Here is an 18777-nt window from a genome sequence, read left to right on the forward strand (position 1 = left end):
ATGCTGAATGACCATTTTTGTAAACATTCAGGGTCAGCCTGGGAAAATGGGAAAAGATGGCAGACCAGGTGAATCAGGAGAACCTGTAAGTAGGCAAAACTAACCCAACCAATATCTGGTATAATACCGTCTATAAAACATGGTCTAAATTGTGTACACAGACGCAAAGCTCTACTGACACCATTTCTATCATTTGTTTCTTTCCTTCCAGGGGAAACAAGGTGAACCTGGACCTCCAGGAAACCCTGGACTCCGGGGACTCCCTGTAAGTAAGCAACACTAATCGGATTTGATAGAAGAAGCTTCCACAGTGCCAAACGACTAACGCTCTGCTTCCTTTGCTTCCTCCCAGGGCTTCAAGGGCCACAGAGGAGAGTCTGGACCTCCAGGAGAAAAGGTAGAAGTTGTTTTTCATGTGCTGATCTTAAAAAAAATGAACATACTGTACAGGACAGCAGTATGAATATTCATTTTGGCCTTTTGATGAAGCACTCAAACCTTTCTTTTTTGTTGAAACATAATTACACCACAAACCACTGAAATTAACTGTAAAACCAACAATTTGGTGCAGAAGTTTGCTTTAAATATGGATTTGTTGTGAATTTTATTTAACCATAAAGACTAAATATGTCCATATGTCCAGAACCTTCAAAGCATCACACATTTAATAAAAGTTGTGTATCATTCCAATGTGTTGAATCTGTAGCTCTTCTGTAAAATCACTGACGAAAATTTTCTCAAACCGCAGCAAACGTAGCTGCTTCTAAATGGGGTTTGTCACTCTAAATGTTCACCTCCTTCGCTGCCATCATTCTTAATGACTTATCACATAAACAAACTTACTCAATGTGATTTTAGTTTCCTTTCTTAATGGAAACATTGCAATTGCAAAGTTGTGTTGTTTTTTTCAACATTAGCAGAACATGGACCAAGATTTGCGGACATTTGTAATGGAAATGCCTCAGTGTCTCTGTGAGTCTGTTGTTTCTCACTGTTGTTAAAGTTGTGTCCCCATGAGACTTTAGCCTATTCAAAGTTTTAAAGCCAGGAATAGTCTGTGCAGCACTGTGATGTCAGACACCTGCTCTTTTTCTTCACACACACACACACACACACACACACACACACACACACACACACCCCCACACACACACACACACACACACACACATTCCCATGCCTCCTTTAGAAGAAGCAGCACACCTGCTGCTTTGTCACTAACACAGCTCAGCACACCCCAGCAGGAAGCTTGGAGCCACAGTGACATGAACAATGGCACGGCTCATTACTGACAGATTCTCAGGGAGCGGCAGCGCAGCGGCCAGGCTGCGGGCCCCGCAGTGGGCCCCACAGCGGGCCCCGCCGGTCCACACTGCAGATATCTTATTAGAGACAGTGCAAAGTGTTGTTATAGACAATGCACTGCTTAGCTGCTGCCGTCAACTGTCAGTCAGGTGAAATCTCTGCACACTGTCACCCTGAAGGCAAAATTTAATAGGTAATGTTCGGTAGTGTGGACTTGGCTCAAGGTTTCATTATAGCTTCCAGGTAAATGATGGTTTATTTTATATAGCCACTGTTCTGTAACTGTTATAACTATTTTTGTTCACTGTGCGTTTTTCCTAATGTTCCGCACAGGGAGAGGATGGGAAACCCGGGTCAGCAGGACGAGACGGCAAACCGGGAAAGGAGGTTTGGAAAATTTTGTTCAGTAGAGCTGGTGTTAAAGTTACTCACATACAGATACAGGACTTTTATACAATGTGCTGCAGATGAAAAAAATCAATACACCTTTTCAATTCAGTTCATTTATAAAGTGCCAATTCACAGGAAATGTCATTTTGAGGCATTTTACACAAAAAAAGTAATTTCAGTCCATTCCAATTTATCCTAGTTATTAATTAGTGCATAATACTCAGCTTATTCTTCAAATTAAAAAAATCTATCTCAGGAAATCCAGCAGATTGCTGGAAACATAGAGCATTGTACGTCTGTGCACCGCTTTGTGTTGGTCCAATAAATAACATCCAACCCCCAGCCAAAAAAACCAAAACAAAACAAAAACAAAAAACAAACTGAGGTTTGCCAAAATGTGAAATAGCCTCAGGGATGTGAATACTTTTTCAATCCACTTTAATCTAATGAAATAAACTAATTAGGATGGCAAATGCAAGGCCAGCAAAGATGAGGGCGGATCACCAGAACTCATAAAAATTCTAAACACAACAAAGGGAAATGCTTGCCAACTCTTCCAGACTCCCAATTACTTAAAGCAGAAAGAGAGCAAAAAAAAAGAAAAAAAAAACTCAAAACATCAGAAACAATACCTCTGGTGAACACTTCCCAAACTGCAAACAGTTTCCATTTTATTATCCATTTAAACTGTAGTTAGGATTTTCTGCATCACATCATTTTCCCCAACTACAGACCAATTGTTCAGGGTTCCACAAGAACCCTCAGGCAGGAGAGACGCAATACTCTTTTGGACAAGTATGTCATTAAAACTTGAAGCATAGAGGTTTTCCCATTAATGAAAGGATGAAATTAAACATTGATGGTTGTTTTGCAGGGCCCCAAAGGCCCTCCTGGCCCCGAGGGACTTCTTGGACCAAGAGGAGAGCCGGTGAGTGTTTGATGCAGACGACAGCAACAGAGTCAAGCAGACTGATAGATCAGGGTCATTAACAACCGACACTCGGGTCATTTCTCCAGCTCTTCATCACCGTCAGCTTCACTTGTGTTTTCATTTTTACACTCCAGGGTAAGCCAGGCGAGCCGGGACCTTCTGGAAAGTCAGGACTCCCTGGAACGCCGGTGAGTAACTTCCTACAGCTTCAACGGCAGACCATCTAAACATTGACATTTGTGTTCTGGTGTGCTTCATAAACTTTGCAAATAATTTAGAAGACAAGAAAATCTTTGTTATCCAGAACAAAGTTGAACAATCATCCAAAAAGTTCTCAACAATACATATTACTACGCCTTTAAAGTAGCTGAAAAACACAAATAACACAACCTGTGCTGCAGCAGATACTCTACATGTCTTAGAAAAAAATAATAAATATGAAACGCAGTTGTGAAGGAGTTGTGGGGGACGCATCGAAAAGCTCTAAAGGACACTTAAGAAACCTGGTGTCAGATTGTGATGGATGTCTGGAGGGAACGTTGCTCTGAGCTGGAAGGAGTCGTCTTCTCCCAGAGTGAGTCAGAAATGGCTGTGGCTGATATAAGATAAGGTCCGGCACAGGTAACGGGTGGAACCGGACCGCCTCCTGGGTTGTGCATCAGATGATAGATATGGTTGTTGGTGAGTCAGAGTCATCCGATAAGGTGAAATTTATATATGCATGTGGGATTTTGTGTGTCGCAGCATGAATCAAGCCTAGGTACAGACATAAAGAATTCTCACCTGGAATCCTTAGATCTCTGTATGTGTATCGCAACTGGAAGCATTTTACACATAGTTGTTATTAAGACCTCATCACACGGACAAATATTAAAAAAAGATGTTTTTAAAGGTTAGTTATTCAACTCTGTTGTTCCTTTTCTCCACAGTTTGCTAGAATTTGATTAAAGTTAAAGTTGCAAATATTTTTTATTCTTTGTAAAACAGAACTGTCCACAAGGGGTCTACTATTCCACATGTCTCTATTTCTGAAAGCCCTGAAACAATTAGTCTGATTAATCATAATGACTTCCTGAAGGCGGAGTTTCAGAAAGAGCAGGAGTTTTTAAAGAGACAGAGGCCCAATTTCAAGGCGTTAAATTGCAAAGTTAGATTTTTTTTAAGTCATATTTGATATATTTAGCATTGTTGCAACAAATGAAGTCAACATAGTTCCTTGATTGTGTTATGAAACAGCACTATGTGGCTGGTAAACATAGTACTGGCCCTTTAAGCCACTCCAGCATTACTGACTGAGATGATAGATATGGTCGATAGAAGACCACACCTGTCCTCGGCTCTGCATGTTGTCTGTAAATATGAGTTTTAATCTCTGAGCGCAGGCCAGAGGATTTTCTCCTCAGATTTTTTTTTCATCCAGGGCGTAGCTGAGTGTAGCTAAGGCGTAATCTCACTGAATCCTTTTCGAACACAAATACAATATCGTACATGTGATCCATGTGACAGACAGCCACATCTCTGCTGTTCAACAGGGTCAGAGAGGAGACAAGGGAGAACCAGGTAACCCTGGGTTACCAGGCTTCAGTGGGCCCAAAGGACCTGAGGTGAGTTCTGGATTAGTATCAACTTTATCTTAGGTTGGCAGAAACCAAAAACTTAAGATTAATCACATATTTTATTCTGATTATCAGGGTCCACCTGGACCCGTTGGCCCTGAAGGAAAACAGGTGAGGATTCCTAATGAGAACTACATTAAAGAATAAAAAATGTCCTCTGGATAGTTCATTCATATATCTGCTTGTCTGCTGTGTTTCACAGGGAATGCCAGGTCGACTTGGAGATCGAGGCCTTAGAGGAGATAAGGTAAGTATGTCTATGTCTCCATTGACCGTATAATTTCACAATCTAATATTTCTTAAAAAGATTCACTTAATGGAAATGCAACAATTAAAACTCATTACATGTGTGATTTTAATTGTGGTTCTTAATTAATGGAAACAGCACAATTGCAAAAATGTTTCTTCAACATTAGTGAAATATTGACAAAGTTTTGCGCACATTTGTAATGGAGGAGCAGCTGATGAGAACAAGGGCAAGAAAACCAGGAACTAAACTCTTAGGGACATTTACCCTAACATGGACTGGAAATCAGAGGCAGTTCTGTGTGAAAACAACAAGAAGACATTCTTAAAGTGGACAACAAAACTCCCATAGCGCCCCACGCACAGACGAGATGAATCGGTCCACGATGCTGACTCTGAGTCAGCTTTGAAAATCCTGACTCAGGCATGGCCCAGATATAGAAGAATACACGGTGGAAGAAAAAGCACACAAAGCCTCCTCAGTGGGAAAATAATAGTTGGGAACATTATTCTTTTATGTTGAACCAATAACATATTGTGATAAGCGATGGAATTTAGAGGATAGCCTAACTTTATGCTGTGTGTTATGTGGGCATGGCTTGTTTTGGTATATATTACGATAGCAAATGCCATAGATCACACACTGGATGGAAGAAAAAGTCTGCACACCTTTGTAAAAATATGAATTTTGTAATGAAGACAACTAAGACCTTTTAAAATCCAAGCTGGAACTTGGCTAAAACAGATTTTTACCCTGGGACACAGAGGTTTCTAAAGATCAAGTGATGTAATTATTCAAAGGTATCAGTCAGCAGGAGACACAAAACATATATAAATACCATTTTCAATACTCTTTTAATACACACTCCAACTGAGGTTAAGCTGATTATGAAGACCACAGTATATGAACTCATCAAACTTGGGTTGAATTATTCTACATTGAATACAGATTCTAAAAAACCCATTTGAATTATGATTTCTATTTCTCTCAAACATATTAAACTCTTGATCCTTGTGAATCTAATACTATGTTATTTTCATTACCTGTTGTAATAATGATCTTTGGCAAGACGATTTATTTTTCAATAAATAATCAATTTTCATGAAGGCCATGAAAATTGAAAAATGTTCATAGCTACAAGCCCGGTGAGAAAACTCTTATAACATGAGTGTTTATTTTATTCCTGAAAATAATGGAGGAAAAATATATATGAAAACATATACGGAAAAAAAACACCACATTTTGAACACGGATCAGTTATGTGGGCATTTCAATAGTTAAATGTTAAATGGTTTTGCAAAATTATATATATATATATATATATATATATATATATATATATATATATATATATATATATATATATATATATATAATATAGCACCCTTCTCATAGCACCCCTCTCACTTAGCTTACGTCATAGATTTGGTACTCTTACAGAACTTCCCAAGACTTACACTGTTGCTCTACAACAAACAGGAAGTTGGCCATCTGGGATTTTGGTCCCGTTTTTCGCTGTTTATCGCCTATGTATTTGATTGAACTCCTACAGGTTTTGATCAACTGACTTGACATTTGGTGAGTTTGCCCATAAGGCATTGGGGGTCTGAAATTATCAAAATTCAGAGTTTTCTTTCAAGTATAAAACAAAAAAAAAAGTCTTGCTCATAGTTCGTTATGTAGAAATAAGTTAAAGTTAAATAAGCTTCTATCTACTTTACGTAAAATATTAATAACTCAAAACCTCCTTACTGACCCCAAAATATCAGCTGTAGGATGACAACCAATATAAAGGCTAATGCTTCATGGTGCTAAATTAAGAAACCCAAGTATCTATTATCTAGATGTTTTCTACCCACACAGATTCTGAAACAAAACCCTGACATATTTCTCTTCCTTCACTTCTGATTAAGAGATGTTTAAACTTGAATCACTTACTAATAACTGTTATTTTATAAATCAGGGAGACCCCGGTACAAAAGGAGAAAAAGGACAGACTGGAGATCCTGGTATGCCTGGAAATCCCGGTCCCCCAGGTAGAAAGGGCCACACAGGGATAATGGGAATGTCAGGACCACCAGGTGAAATCGGAGCCCCGGGGCCTCAGGGACCTTCAGGAAACCCTGGTCTCCCAGGACCCAGAGTGAGTCATGTCTATAGAAATATATCCTGAATTTCACTGGGAAGCAAAATGGAAGTAAAATCACAAATGGCGTTAACAACTGAGTGACTCATTAGCATCTCTACTGCCTCAGGGCGAGTCAGTGTCACTGGAGCAGATGAGGAGGCTTGTCCAGGAGGAGCTGGCCAAACAATTAGAAGGTAAAGAAGCAATTATTTTGTCAATGTTGGACAATGGGAGCTAGATAACGTCTTTTTATTTTCTTTTAGTAAATTTTAGAGTGTCTCTGTTGAGTATTTAGGAAACTGCTCACTCTATTTTTTCTCTTTAGCCAAAATGGCTTACCTCATGGCTCAGATCCAGCCTGCACATGTGAAGAGTACAGCGGGACGTCCTGGACCTCCAGGTCCTCCAGGTAAAGAAGGCATCCCTGGACGACAAGGTCCACCTGGAGAGCCAGGTATACCTGGACAAAATGGTGGAGAAGGACCCAGGGGACCCATGGGTCCTAAGGGTAAGCAAGTGCCATAAGTATTGAATTTACAGCCTTCCTACACATATGCAGTCCAAAAAAGTGGCCAGAGTTACCTCTGTAACACTGATCACTGAGATCATCTCAGCCTGATGTCTCTGGCGCCTTATGAACAACCTTTTGAAGCATTCAAGTCACAGCCGTTACCTGTGGTTTTGTTGTTTTCATAAAGCAGCAATCACTTGATGAGTTCAGAATCGTTACGTAAAATTAGCTGGGTTTCCACTGACCATATAAATGCGGAATTTAACATTTTGAAAACAAATTCGCTTAATTGAAACATGACAATTTAAAACAGAAAACTTGTTTTTTGATAAACAGTTTTGGCACTGAGATGAGCAGTTTAGTTTGTTTTGGCCATATCGAAATTGGTTTATTTCACAAAGCCACAAATGGAAACACTGTTGCAAACAACAGAGAAGGAGAAGGAAGAAATCAGAGGGCATTAGAGGGCACGGCATATTTTTTTATTGACTTATCGCGTGAACAAACTTATTATCATACATTTCTTATTTAAGCCTTCTGTGGTCTTAGTGCGATGCACAGGAGCAGCGCAGCAAAAGTCATGGTTGGATATCAAAGAAGTGGTGGGGCTGTTCTGTCAGACTGTCAGTTCCTGAAACCACACACACAAAAAAACCTTGTAAAATCGCACGCGGGGTGAGTGAAACTCTGCCGGACTGCGCATTGGGTAAAAATATCGTGGGGTCCAATTGGCCCCGTCTCTTAAGAGGGTTAGCAAAAACACCACAATTGCAAAATTGTGGTGTTTTTGAAATTCAGCAGAATTTCAAAAACCTTTGGGCATATTAGTAATTTAAACACAGCCATTGAAAAAGTTATTCCTTGTTTTAGGTGATAAAGGAGCAAGAGGAGAGAAAGGAGAAACTGGTGTTGGTGAGAGAGGAGAGCAGGGCCCTGTCGGCCCCATAGGTAAGGTCCAGATCTCTCACTGCTCCATTCAGTCTCAGGAGTTCTGCTCCAGTGTAGAGTACAATTCCTCCTTCCGTTGCTCCAGGTCCAGCCGGTCTACCGGGATACGGCAAAGACGGAAGCCCTGGTCAGGTTGGAGCCCAGGGAGAGCCAGGAAACCCCGGGCCACACGGTCAACCTGGACCTCCGGGGCCCCCCGGCCAATGCGACCCCAGCCAATGCGCCTACTACGCCAGCCTGGCCCAGAGGCCCCACACCAAAAACATAAAGGGGTAACAAGGAGCTGGAGACTCACAGAGCTGGAAATATGACTGTATTTATGAACTTTGTTCAGTCATATGAAATCAAGAACATTTTATTTTTCCATTCAAATCAACCTCACTACGGAGGGCTGAAGCAACAGGTGCTGCCAGTCAGATTCTTCATTTCCTGCTATCAGGCTTCAGGATTGGGGGGGTAGGAGGGGCAACATGGAACACTTCAAATCAGGGGCAAAGAGGGCAGCTAACCAATGTTTTTTCTCTCTCTGTAACATATGGGACGATAAAATTGACGCTTCACGCTTTTTTTCAGGGTTTTTGTGTCTGCAGCCCATCACAGCCCACGATACACCGCGTCACTCACTGCTTGCTAAGTATATCTCTTGCCATGGGTCTTCCACCAGTCAGATGGTGCTTACTCAGACATGGAAGTTCTGTCTCTTTCTGCTGCTGAAGGTGGGAGCAGACGGTATGAAGCAAACACCAGAAGCAATCGTGCGTGGGCGGAGAGTGACGAACACCTCCCTTGTACGCTCTTCGTCTCAATGCCAGCAGCGGTGTTAAGTCTCCTCGTGTGTATTCTAGAAACCTTCACAGCTGCACAGCCAGCCATTTGATCGGAATGATTGTGTTTTACTTTTACTCGCCCTAGAAGTATCTGTTGACCTGTCTGGCATGCAGATTTATGGAGGTGTTCACTTTTCTTAAAAGGTTTCTTGACTCACGTTCCCCGTTCTTAAATCTGTCGGCTGTGGGTGAGTTTAGTTGAATCCTATCAGGTGTCTCAGCTTGGTGCTTTGATTATTCAGAATTGAAGAGCTGTTTCACTTTTTAATGTCTTTAGTGAAAGCTCAATTTCCCTCAAGCCTTGCTCCAGTAGTTTGAAAAAACACTTTTGCCGTAAGAGCTTTCTTCTCCTGGCGAACATCTCATTTCAAAAGTAATGAATAGTTTTAGCAAAATGACTCGTGCGTCAAACCTTTTGAATATATGTAAATCTAGCCTGAGATGTAAAGAAGTAGAGACTTAAGAATGTAAAAAAGCAGCTCCGAGGCCCCCAGATTTCACAGGATATGTATGCAGTCTGGTGTTACATTGCGACTTTTCTTGACGATAGCAGCAGAAGTGCCATAGCACGTTTCTGAAGTGTCCCTCTCAGCTAAAAATATGTCACACATGGGAACATTTTTTAAAGAATCTGAAGATTTTTGAAATGAAAGACCATTAGCAGTACATTCCATCACTGCATCAGTACAATCTGGAAACATTAACCTGCCAATTAATCGTTCAGAATCTCCCTCCTTTGCATTTTGAGTGGTTTGGTGGAGCAGAACAGAAGGCGCTTCGTGACACCTCAGATGTCAATGCATAAAAATGTTCCCAAACTTTTTTTGAGAGGAAGTGGCTGAACTGTATGTCACACAGAAAAGTGTGATTTTTGCCAGACTGGATGTTGCACATGCAGTTGGGCTGACTGAACGCCCAGCCTATGAAATGCTCCCAGACTCAAATGACATGTCATAAAGGAAACACAAACACACACAGTCAAGTTTCTGTGTCTTGTGGTGACTTTACATTGACCTCCATTCATTTTCTACAACCTAATCCTTACCCTAACCCAAACCATCACATACCTAACCCCCAACACAAAAACAGAGGACTGAATAAACTGTTTGAATAAACTGTTTATTCAGTCAAGGTTAATTGTGAACATTAACCTGGACTAACATTTAAATGACTAACATTTAAACTGAGTTTAAATGTTAGTCATTTTTAAATACTGAATTGTTCCAAAATCGGAACAAATGACTAAATCATGTTATGAGGCAAGAAATGTCAGTCTTACTTTACCAACGTACTTTGTACAGTTTTCCTTTTAGTTTGTATCCTAAGGAAACTACCGTTATCTTGCCAGCTTTAAAAAGTGATTCTTGTGTTTCAGTATCTCCAAATATGCTTTCTCCTGCAATGAAAGCTAGGTGCTAGCCAAATACCTGAGTTTGATTTAAAAAAAAAATAATTAAAATCTCAAGGGCTTCATCAAACATTTATTCACAGACTTTCATTTTTTATAAGCGTTTCTTAACAAAGTTTGGAGTTCAGCTAGCTCACAGTATTAGCTTAAAGTAGCTTGCTTTAAACCTACCACTGCGCCAGGCTAAGGTGCTAAGGTTTAGCTGCCAGTATAAACCTTAGCAAACTAGTTTGTTAACCTAAGCAAACTACGACACCAAGATTTATCTTTGTCTTTACATTTTAATGGTTAGTTTTATTTGATGTTTTTTTTTAAACTAATAAATGAGATTGATGTTGTCTTCAGAGCAGCTCATGGACAGCAGCTATAAATGCTAGCTAGCTGATGTGGATAAAGTCTTTCTTCTATGAAAGGTAATAAAGAAGTTTTAAATGTAGAAGTCAGACTTACAGTACATGAGTGCGCAGTGACTTGCTATTTCAATTAGATATCAACAGCTGCTTCTCTATCTACTGTTTACTATTGAACAGTCAGTATTACAACTTTGTGGTTTTCTAGATGCTAACATCTGCATTTCCTAAAAGCAAAACTTTAAGTTATACTGTTAAATTATTCCCAATTTGGACAAATATATTTTTGTGTTCTATTGCATTACATTTCCCCATTCTCCTTATAAACTGGTGCTAAGATATTTTGAAATAGTAACATAATGTAATTATCAGAAGACAGCTGTAAACTGTACTGTAGTGTATAATAAAGACTGGAACATAATTCATTTTGTAACATGAGCTTCTGCTGTGGTTTTTGAGTGGTTCTCTTCTTTTTTCCTTGTACATGGTCAAAAGTTACATTTTGGGTTTTCTATCGCTATTATATCTCTTTTCAAACGTTCTTTCATCGTTCATAATGTCAGAGATGGAAATCGAGCACCTGTGTTTTTTTTCTTTTCTTTTTAATGCTGAGCCCTGTCACGCCTCCCAATATGAGCTTCCATGTTGAATTCATTGTTGCGAAGTAATGATGCGAACTGTTTAAATTTTGAAGGGATGTCCTTGGAACGGCTGCCAAGCTCGCTCCCCTCCAGCAGACTGCTTAAAGGTCATATTTGATCAGTAAATGTATTGTTCATGCGCAAACAAGAGGGAAGAGAAGATGATGTCAGCTCTGCTTTGTAACCAGGCAACTATCTAATCCCATCCTGAACTGACAGCATATCTATAACAACCCAAGGACCTCGTTTTTTGGGGGATTTTTTTTGCTTTTTTTTTAAACACAAAACCATGTTAATGTTGAGACTGTGGGGGCACGTTCATCCTAAACGGATCACAATCAGCTCCGTCTAAGAGAGCACGATCCTGCAAAACACACAGGTTAGCTGTTTGAATTTGTTACTGTGCAAACACTCAGAACGTATCACTTTTATTCCGACGTTTCAAAAAGACGACACAGCTGGCCAAATAAATCAATGGGAGCACAGAGTTGAGGAACATATTTTCTGGAGCTTCTGAACGGGCCATCACACATGAAGGAGTGGAAATGATAGATTTTTAAATGTCTCACCAAGTCTTTACTGAATGGCTGAACGTCAGAGGTTGAAAGTAATTGCTGGTGTTTGTGCCACAGGCCTTCAGGCCGGCAGTCAGACCCAGAAGCTGCTCAGCAACTGTAGAAAGATTTATCACCCTCTGAAAACATTAAAGCGAGATTGTCTTTACAGTTTTTGTGCAGTTATCCCCCTCCCACCCCCACCTCTGTTTCTCTCCGTGTCTCTTTGCGTCAGTAAAGCGCAGAGCCTGGTTTTGTGAGGAGTCCCGAAACATGGCCGCTGTCTGGATGAGGTCCAGGGAACGTCACTGAGCTTTGGGTGTCTCAGTGGGTTTTGTACGAGGACGATTTCTTTCCACTGACCATGTAGAGAGGTGGAAGTCTGCTTAAACAGGTAGATGGGTCGCACAGACCGGGTGGTCCTGAGGGTCCCTTCGGACCGGCAGGTCCCGGGACGCCTGGACTTCCTGTTTCACCGCGCTCGCCGTTTTTGCCATCTTTGCCGACGCCAGGAAGACCCGGTGCACCTGGATATATAAAAATAATAATTGATCAATGTGGAATCTTTATTTTCGATGCAATAGATACTTTGCAAAACTGTCATGTTACAACCAGAAGCGTTGTAACGTTGTACATTAGAGACCAAAACAATACAACACTCAGCAGCCTGCATCTCCAGAGCCATAAGTGACTCTGTGGCTCATTTAAAGCTGCAGTGTGTTATGTTTTAAATGAAAAATATGTTTTTACATATTTCTTGAAGCTGTCATTATGTTGTGACAATATAGCAGGCAGATAATCAGAGAAAAAAAAGTCAAGCTCCCAGTGCTAACTATATAAAAACAATTCTAAAAGAATGTTTACATTTTTTTATTTATATTTTTTATAGAAATATTTTTACATATTTGCTACTTTATTATATTAATGAACCCCAACTATATTATATTAATGAAATGCCTTTGTTATTGTTTCTTTTTTGTTTCATTTCTGTGCTCTCTGACCTCTGTCTCTGGCAGTGGCCTCAAACACACCGGCTGCCCTGCCTCAGTCAACCTGGTCTAGATCCACCTCTACTTTTGGGGTAACAGCTTTGTACATCTTTGAAGAAAATATCTAGTTTAGTCTGTCTCATGTCTGAAGTGAAATTACACAAAATTGAACTCTGTTTAATATTTGGGTGATTTCCAAAACCATTTGGTTTTACTGGATTTTATTTAGGCCATCAGAGTAGAGAGGGTACAGAGAGGTGACCTCCTTGAAAAGGTTGAAACCTACGCATTGTTTTAGTTCCACTTGTGGTCTCCCATTTTAAAAATAAGGTTCAACATTTTTATGCATCTTGCACCATCCCAGCACTACTGTTTCACTGAGTGACACGCTAACCTGGAGGTTTTCCGCCATGAACCCAGTCTCACCTGGTACACCTGGTACCCCTGGACTTCCTTTGGTTCCCACTCCATCTTCTCCCTTGTCTCCTTTGTCTCCTTTCTGCCCAGTTTCACCTGCAGAGTGAAGCAACACTTAAGTTGCATGACATAAAAAAGCTTAAGTTGATTAAGTGGACGGGTAGCTGACGGGTAGCATCCACTGGACAGTAAAAGACTGTTGAGTTTAAGTTCAATGCTATGAAGGCTTGACCTGGGCTGGAGGACAGACATGCAGGCCATGGAAATGCTCTACTATTGCTCTTTGTTGTATTTCCTCTGAACAAAATTTCTTTATGTATCTTATGAGCTATAGCTTTATCAAAGTACAAGGGATCTTTGTAAGAAATTCACATTTGTTGTAGTTCTCAAAGGTAACCAGAGCATTAGAAGAAAAAAAGGAAAGAAAGAGAATTGAGGACCATGTGGATTTACCAGAGCTAGAACTGTGAGGGTCAAAGGTGAGAGACCTGAACTTGTCTTAGCAGTTCAGCGCACAAGATGAGAAGAATCTGTCGTGAATTCTGCACTGACCTTTTGTTCCAGGTGCACCTGGAAGGCCAAAGAAGCCTGGGTGACCTTTTGGACCCATCGGACCTGGAACGCCTGCTGACCCCGCGGCACCAGCTGGTCCCGGCGGTCCTGGAGGTCCAGCTGGTCCGGGTGCACCAGGAGCACTGAGGGCTGCTGGCCTCCTCAAGAGCTCTTTCATAAACTCCTCTAATTGTTCTACATGGACAAAGAATAAACGGTTCACCTTCTTGATGTATCGATCACAGGATATTTATTTTATGCAGGTAAGAAATGAACAAATCTCACCTTCAACGACTGCTGAGCACATTTCTCGAAGCTTTTCATCGCTCACTTTCGGGCCCTGTGAAATGAAGCGACCAATGGTGACTTTAACCAAGGTTTGACAATTAACCTCATGTTTGTATCGCAGAGATGTTCACAAGTCAAGTTTCAAGTCTTTTGCCCCAATTCAGGGGTAAGTCTACATTCTAATTTGGGAAGATGCTCTTGGGTCAGAAATCCAGACATTGGTACACTGGTACTTCCTCTGCTAAGGACAGGATGTGAGACAGGAAGATCCAACCGGTCTTGGAAGCACAGGGTCAGTTTTGTTCTGGCCATTAAACTATGGACTAGATCTTTTCCCTCACTGAACTGCTGAAGGGATCATGGGAGATTTTTGGTTCTAGTGGCAAACATTCAAGTACCTTGAGTTGTTTTTAAGGTTGCAGCAGAAGATGTATGGGTTAGATGATTTGGTTTTAAGGGTTATCTGATCCTTGCACATACAAAACTAGAGTTTTATTTGCATTTTCACAAACTGAACTACCGGGGTCTGGTCTGGTTGGTTCCTGTTTGGGGTGCTCTCTAACATGATTTCAGGCCATACTTGTGGAGAGAAGAGTGTCGGGTTAAGAACCTCAAGTTCTCAGGGTTTGCTTTATAGCAGACGATGGGTTTATGTTGGAGACCATTCATGCACTGTAGTGGCCCAGAGCCTGGTGTTAAGCTCCTGCAAGTCTTGGATCATGATTCTCAACGATAAGGATCATCATCTCCAGGACCATAGATAGGAGGACTGAGGCCTAGTCTGCAGTAGTGTGTATTTGCTGTTTGAGGACCCAAAAGTCAAAAAGCTACATTCTCAATTTATTGATCTAGGTACGTTCTGACCTCTATTTATGGCAATGACCTCAAACTCCTGTCCTCACCTTTTATTTTCTACATTTAATTTATTACCTTTTATTTCCCCACCTTTTATTTTCCACCTGTTATCATAAATATATGACAAGCAATGCAGGTGTAGGAAAGTTTACCATACCTACAGCAACATCTAACGCCTTCAGACATGCTGTTTGATGGAATGATTGGAATATCTTGTCTCTTTATTTATTTAAAAATGTCTGAAAGAACTTAGCTCTTGAAGATTAATATAATCAGTAACTATAAGTTATGTAAATGACTTACAGGTAACCCTCTGGGACCCGGGGGTCCTGGAATGCCCGGATCTCCCTCCAGTCCTCGAGCTCCCATGGGACCCGTAACACCCTCATGTCCCGGCTGACCGGGTCTCCCTTCGGCTCCTGTGGCGCCTCTTTGACCTTTTTCCCCGCGCTAGTGTGGAAACATAAAGCCATAAGTCAGCTGTACTTCCGAAAGCAGGAAATGTTGTTGTCTTTAAGGTAAGATTGCTCCTTTTACTGTAAACCAGTCTGTTTTCCATAGACGGTATAACATCAGTAAAAGGACTTTGGAATGTTGTAAATGTTTGACTGTTAAACATTGCAATTATTGGGTAAATTTATTCCATATCAAAAGCTCACCAGGTAACATTTTCATTAAACATTAATTTTACCCACCTCTCCTTTGATGCCAGTAACACCTGGAGGGCCCTGAAACACACCCAAACATAAAGTCTTCTTTTAGTTGCCAACATAATCTACAGTGAACATCTATTAAAATGTTTCTGGATAATACCTGATCTCCCTTTATACCAGGGTCTCCTGCTATACCTGGGTCACCCTGTTTTGAAAAGGTCACATGATGAACGTGAAACTAAATGCCAGAAAGAGCATAAACTATATCATAATGGCCCTTACCTGACTGCCCTTTGGCCCTACTGGCCCAGTTGGTCCCTAGAAAATAAAATCAAAGTGATAATGTGTTGTTAAATGTGCTGCTGTGTTCAGGATTTTTGGAGTAACTCAAAGAAGGATAGTTCTTTCTCCCACCTGGTCACCTTTGTGCCCTGTATGACCTTTGAACCCTTTGGCTCCAGTGGCACCTTTTTCTCCTTTGACACCCTGTTAAATTAAAATTCTGAATAAATGTACAGGACACATACAGTATGTGATGAATGATAGGATCCATTTAGAAGACAATAGTGCTTTCCTAGTAATTAAAAGCGTAACTAAGCCACATTACCAGTATTTCACACACAGCACAGTCCCATAAACAAATTAGAAAATGATTCAAATGTTTGTTTCTGCAACTCAATTCACTATTTGAAATGTAAACTGTATCGAGATCTGTATTTACAGAGAATTAGCTGGATAGATAGTGAGCTAGCTAGTTAGCTAGGGAACAAGATAGATAGATAGATAGATAGATAGATAGATAATTTTACTTTATTATATTCTGAAGACATTGACAGTACTGTTACAGGCAGATATGAATTAACATCTGGTACAATATTACAAACGGTTCCATTTCATACCTCCAAAAGCCAATTATGAAAACTAAGTTATGGTCTAGGGGTGAAAATGATCAGTGTTCAAACTGTCATCATTGTGTTTATGTCTACACAGTGTAGCAGCAAAAACACACTGGGCCACCTGAAGAGATGATCTGAAATGACGCGTCTCACCTGAATTCCTTGTGGACCTGCAACCCCAACTGGCCCTTGTTTTCCTGTTTCGCCCTGAGTTTGAAACACAACTCAACTGTCATCTGCTCTTCACAAATCCTATCAGCATTACTGACATGAAATAGAACAGAATGGAACTGTATGGAACAGAATAAATCCCTATTGTCCAACACACTGGAAAATTACCTTTGGCTCAAAAACTTAATTAACTTGAAGTATCCATAAAAATGAGCAATTTTAACCGATTGGGGAAACTGAAAAACATTAAATGAACAGGGGGAGAAAAAAAAGCAAAAGTCAAAGGAAAACCTACAGTGGATCCTTTTTCTCCTGGTTTCCCATCCGCTCCATCTTTTCCAGGACCCCCCTGCATCAAAGCAAAGAATCAGTTTGCAAACACCAGACATAAAAGAATAGATGAATAAATCTGTTTCAATATTTAGTTTGTTATAATTAAACCTGTTTCTCACAGTTTTTCCTGGAAGCCCAACCGGCCCCATGGGACCTTCAGAACCAGTCTCGCCCTAAGTCCACAGTAGAAATGACACAGAGTGAGTCTGACATATTCTCTCTTCTGTTAGCTAAAACCTCAAGGACGAGTTTGGATAAGGTGGTAAGTAGGAAATTCTGGTTGAGATAACACGCTTTATGAAAAAGATGATTAATTCAGTTACCTTTTCTCCAGGGGGTCCAGCTACTCCCTGCTTCCCTGGCAACCCCTAACAACAAGACATCGTGCAAAAATAAATTTCACTTGTTTAGTCTTGTCTCCATGGGAACAAACACCTGCCGTGTTTCCATTACAAATGTGCACAAAACTTTAATATTCACACTAATGTCGAACAAACACAATTTTGCAATTGCAGCGTTTCCATTAAGTAAGCAACTAAAATCACACATGAATACGTTTGTTCACATGATAGGTCATTTAAGAAAACATGACCTATCATGTCAGCTACTGACATTTTTAACTGTGCTTCCCGTGATTATTGGAATTCTGAAAATTACTTATCTCAATGAAAACACGTCAGTTTCAAAATTCTTTGCGCTATGACGAAGTAAATCGGTGTATTTCACAAAACTCCAATGGAGACACTTTTTTTTTTTACATCAGACGAGTCACATGGTGAACAACCGGTTGGTCCTACCGATGGAAAAGACGACAAAAATGACAGGAAGTGGTCGGAGGATATATTTTTACCATCTGGCGTCTTTACAACCAAATGATTACAGTACTATTATAATGCCTGTGCCCATAAAATGGCACGGTTATGAAATGATGCCGAAAGAACACTGCAGTGAAGAAACAAGCATGGAACCTAATGATATTTACCATGAGCTTTGAAAGTAACACCATCCTCAAACATTGGATTAAAATCAGAAACTATATGGCGATGAAAACAAAATGTAAGGAACGTTTACTCACTGGTATACCAACTATCCCTCTAAGTCCAACGTCTCCTGGTGCGCCAGGCTCTCCCTGTTGAAGACACCAACAAGCACCAATGAGCATTTTAGTTGAATGAATGCTCTGGACATCTCTATCGATATGTTTGAATCGAGTCATTCAAGTTTCAGAATCGCTTAACAGTTACTGTGTCTTATTTTGGCATGGAGGTCGGACATATGTGTATGTTTATTGGGATCAAAGGAGTAAAACTTTAAGAGTTATATTATGCTAAAGTCCTGATGAGTCTTTTTTCTCTTTCTCCATACTTTATAAACATCTTGTAGAATGTTCAAGTCTCAGTCAGTGACTAAGAGGTCATTTATAACTGAATTACTCAAAAGACTCCCCCCCCCCACACATGAGTTTCTTCAAGCATTTGGAATGCAAAGGTGAGTGAATCACAAAGCATCTAAGTAATATTAAGTATCATATTTATGCTGTCATTTTTACAATACTTGCATAAAAATCAAATTTTGTAGCAATATCACATGTACATATGAACACAATGGTGGATGTGCGTTTTTATTTGGGGTATGTAAACATCTGGTTTAAACGTAGAAATATAACAATTTGTGTAACGGGGAGATTTAACAACTAAAAGGGTCTGATGAGTTCACTGATTCGTCCTCAAACAGTTTGATTTCCCTCTAAAATGAAACTTTTTAGAC

The 18777-nt window shown here is 40.3% G+C and overlaps 2 protein-coding genes across 2 annotated transcripts in view; one reads left to right on the plus strand and one right to left on the minus strand.

Annotated features, from left to right (window-relative positions):
• col22a1 (collagen, type XXII, alpha 1) overlaps positions 1–11094 on the plus strand; it is a 70301-nt gene extending 59207 nt beyond the window's left edge. Inside the window, exons 48-61 of the mRNA XM_088010084.1 lie at positions 32–85; positions 212–265; positions 353–397; positions 1639–1692; positions 2570–2623; positions 2761–2814; positions 4159–4230; positions 4318–4353; positions 4445–4489; positions 6453–6632; positions 6745–6811; positions 6943–7125; positions 7999–8076; positions 8162–11094. Coding sequence (XP_087866210.1) covers positions 32–85; positions 212–265; positions 353–397; positions 1639–1692; positions 2570–2623; positions 2761–2814; positions 4159–4230; positions 4318–4353; positions 4445–4489; positions 6453–6632; positions 6745–6811; positions 6943–7125; positions 7999–8076; positions 8162–8352 — 1167 coding nt within the window. The 3' untranslated portion in view covers positions 8353–11094. The remainder of the gene's footprint in view (positions 1–31; positions 86–211; positions 266–352; positions 398–1638; positions 1693–2569; positions 2624–2760; positions 2815–4158; positions 4231–4317; positions 4354–4444; positions 4490–6452; positions 6633–6744; positions 6812–6942; positions 7126–7998; positions 8077–8161) is intronic.
• A 620-nt stretch (positions 11095–11714) lies between these two features.
• col9a1c (collagen, type IX, alpha 1c) overlaps positions 11715–18777 on the minus strand; it is a 29166-nt gene continuing 22103 nt past the window's right edge. Inside the window, exons 25-38 of the mRNA XM_014971842.2 lie at positions 18086–18139; positions 17334–17378; positions 17130–17183; positions 16973–17026; positions 16660–16713; positions 16025–16096; positions 15893–15928; positions 15771–15815; positions 15653–15685; positions 15261–15407; positions 14100–14154; positions 13815–14009; positions 13272–13358; positions 11715–12383 (exon numbers count right to left, since the gene is read on the minus strand). Coding sequence (XP_014827328.2) covers positions 12181–12383; positions 13272–13358; positions 13815–14009; positions 14100–14154; positions 15261–15407; positions 15653–15685; positions 15771–15815; positions 15893–15928; positions 16025–16096; positions 16660–16713; positions 16973–17026; positions 17130–17183; positions 17334–17378; positions 18086–18139 — 1134 coding nt within the window. The 3' untranslated portion in view covers positions 11715–12180. The remainder of the gene's footprint in view (positions 12384–13271; positions 13359–13814; positions 14010–14099; positions 14155–15260; positions 15408–15652; positions 15686–15770; positions 15816–15892; positions 15929–16024; positions 16097–16659; positions 16714–16972; positions 17027–17129; positions 17184–17333; positions 17379–18085; positions 18140–18777) is intronic.

Source organism: Poecilia mexicana, unplaced genomic scaffold, assembly GCF_051168715.1.
Source record: "Poecilia mexicana isolate PSO_F unplaced genomic scaffold, ASM5116871v1 scaffold_11, whole genome shotgun sequence".
NCBI lineage: Eukaryota > Metazoa > Chordata > Actinopteri > Cyprinodontiformes > Poeciliidae > Poecilia > Poecilia mexicana.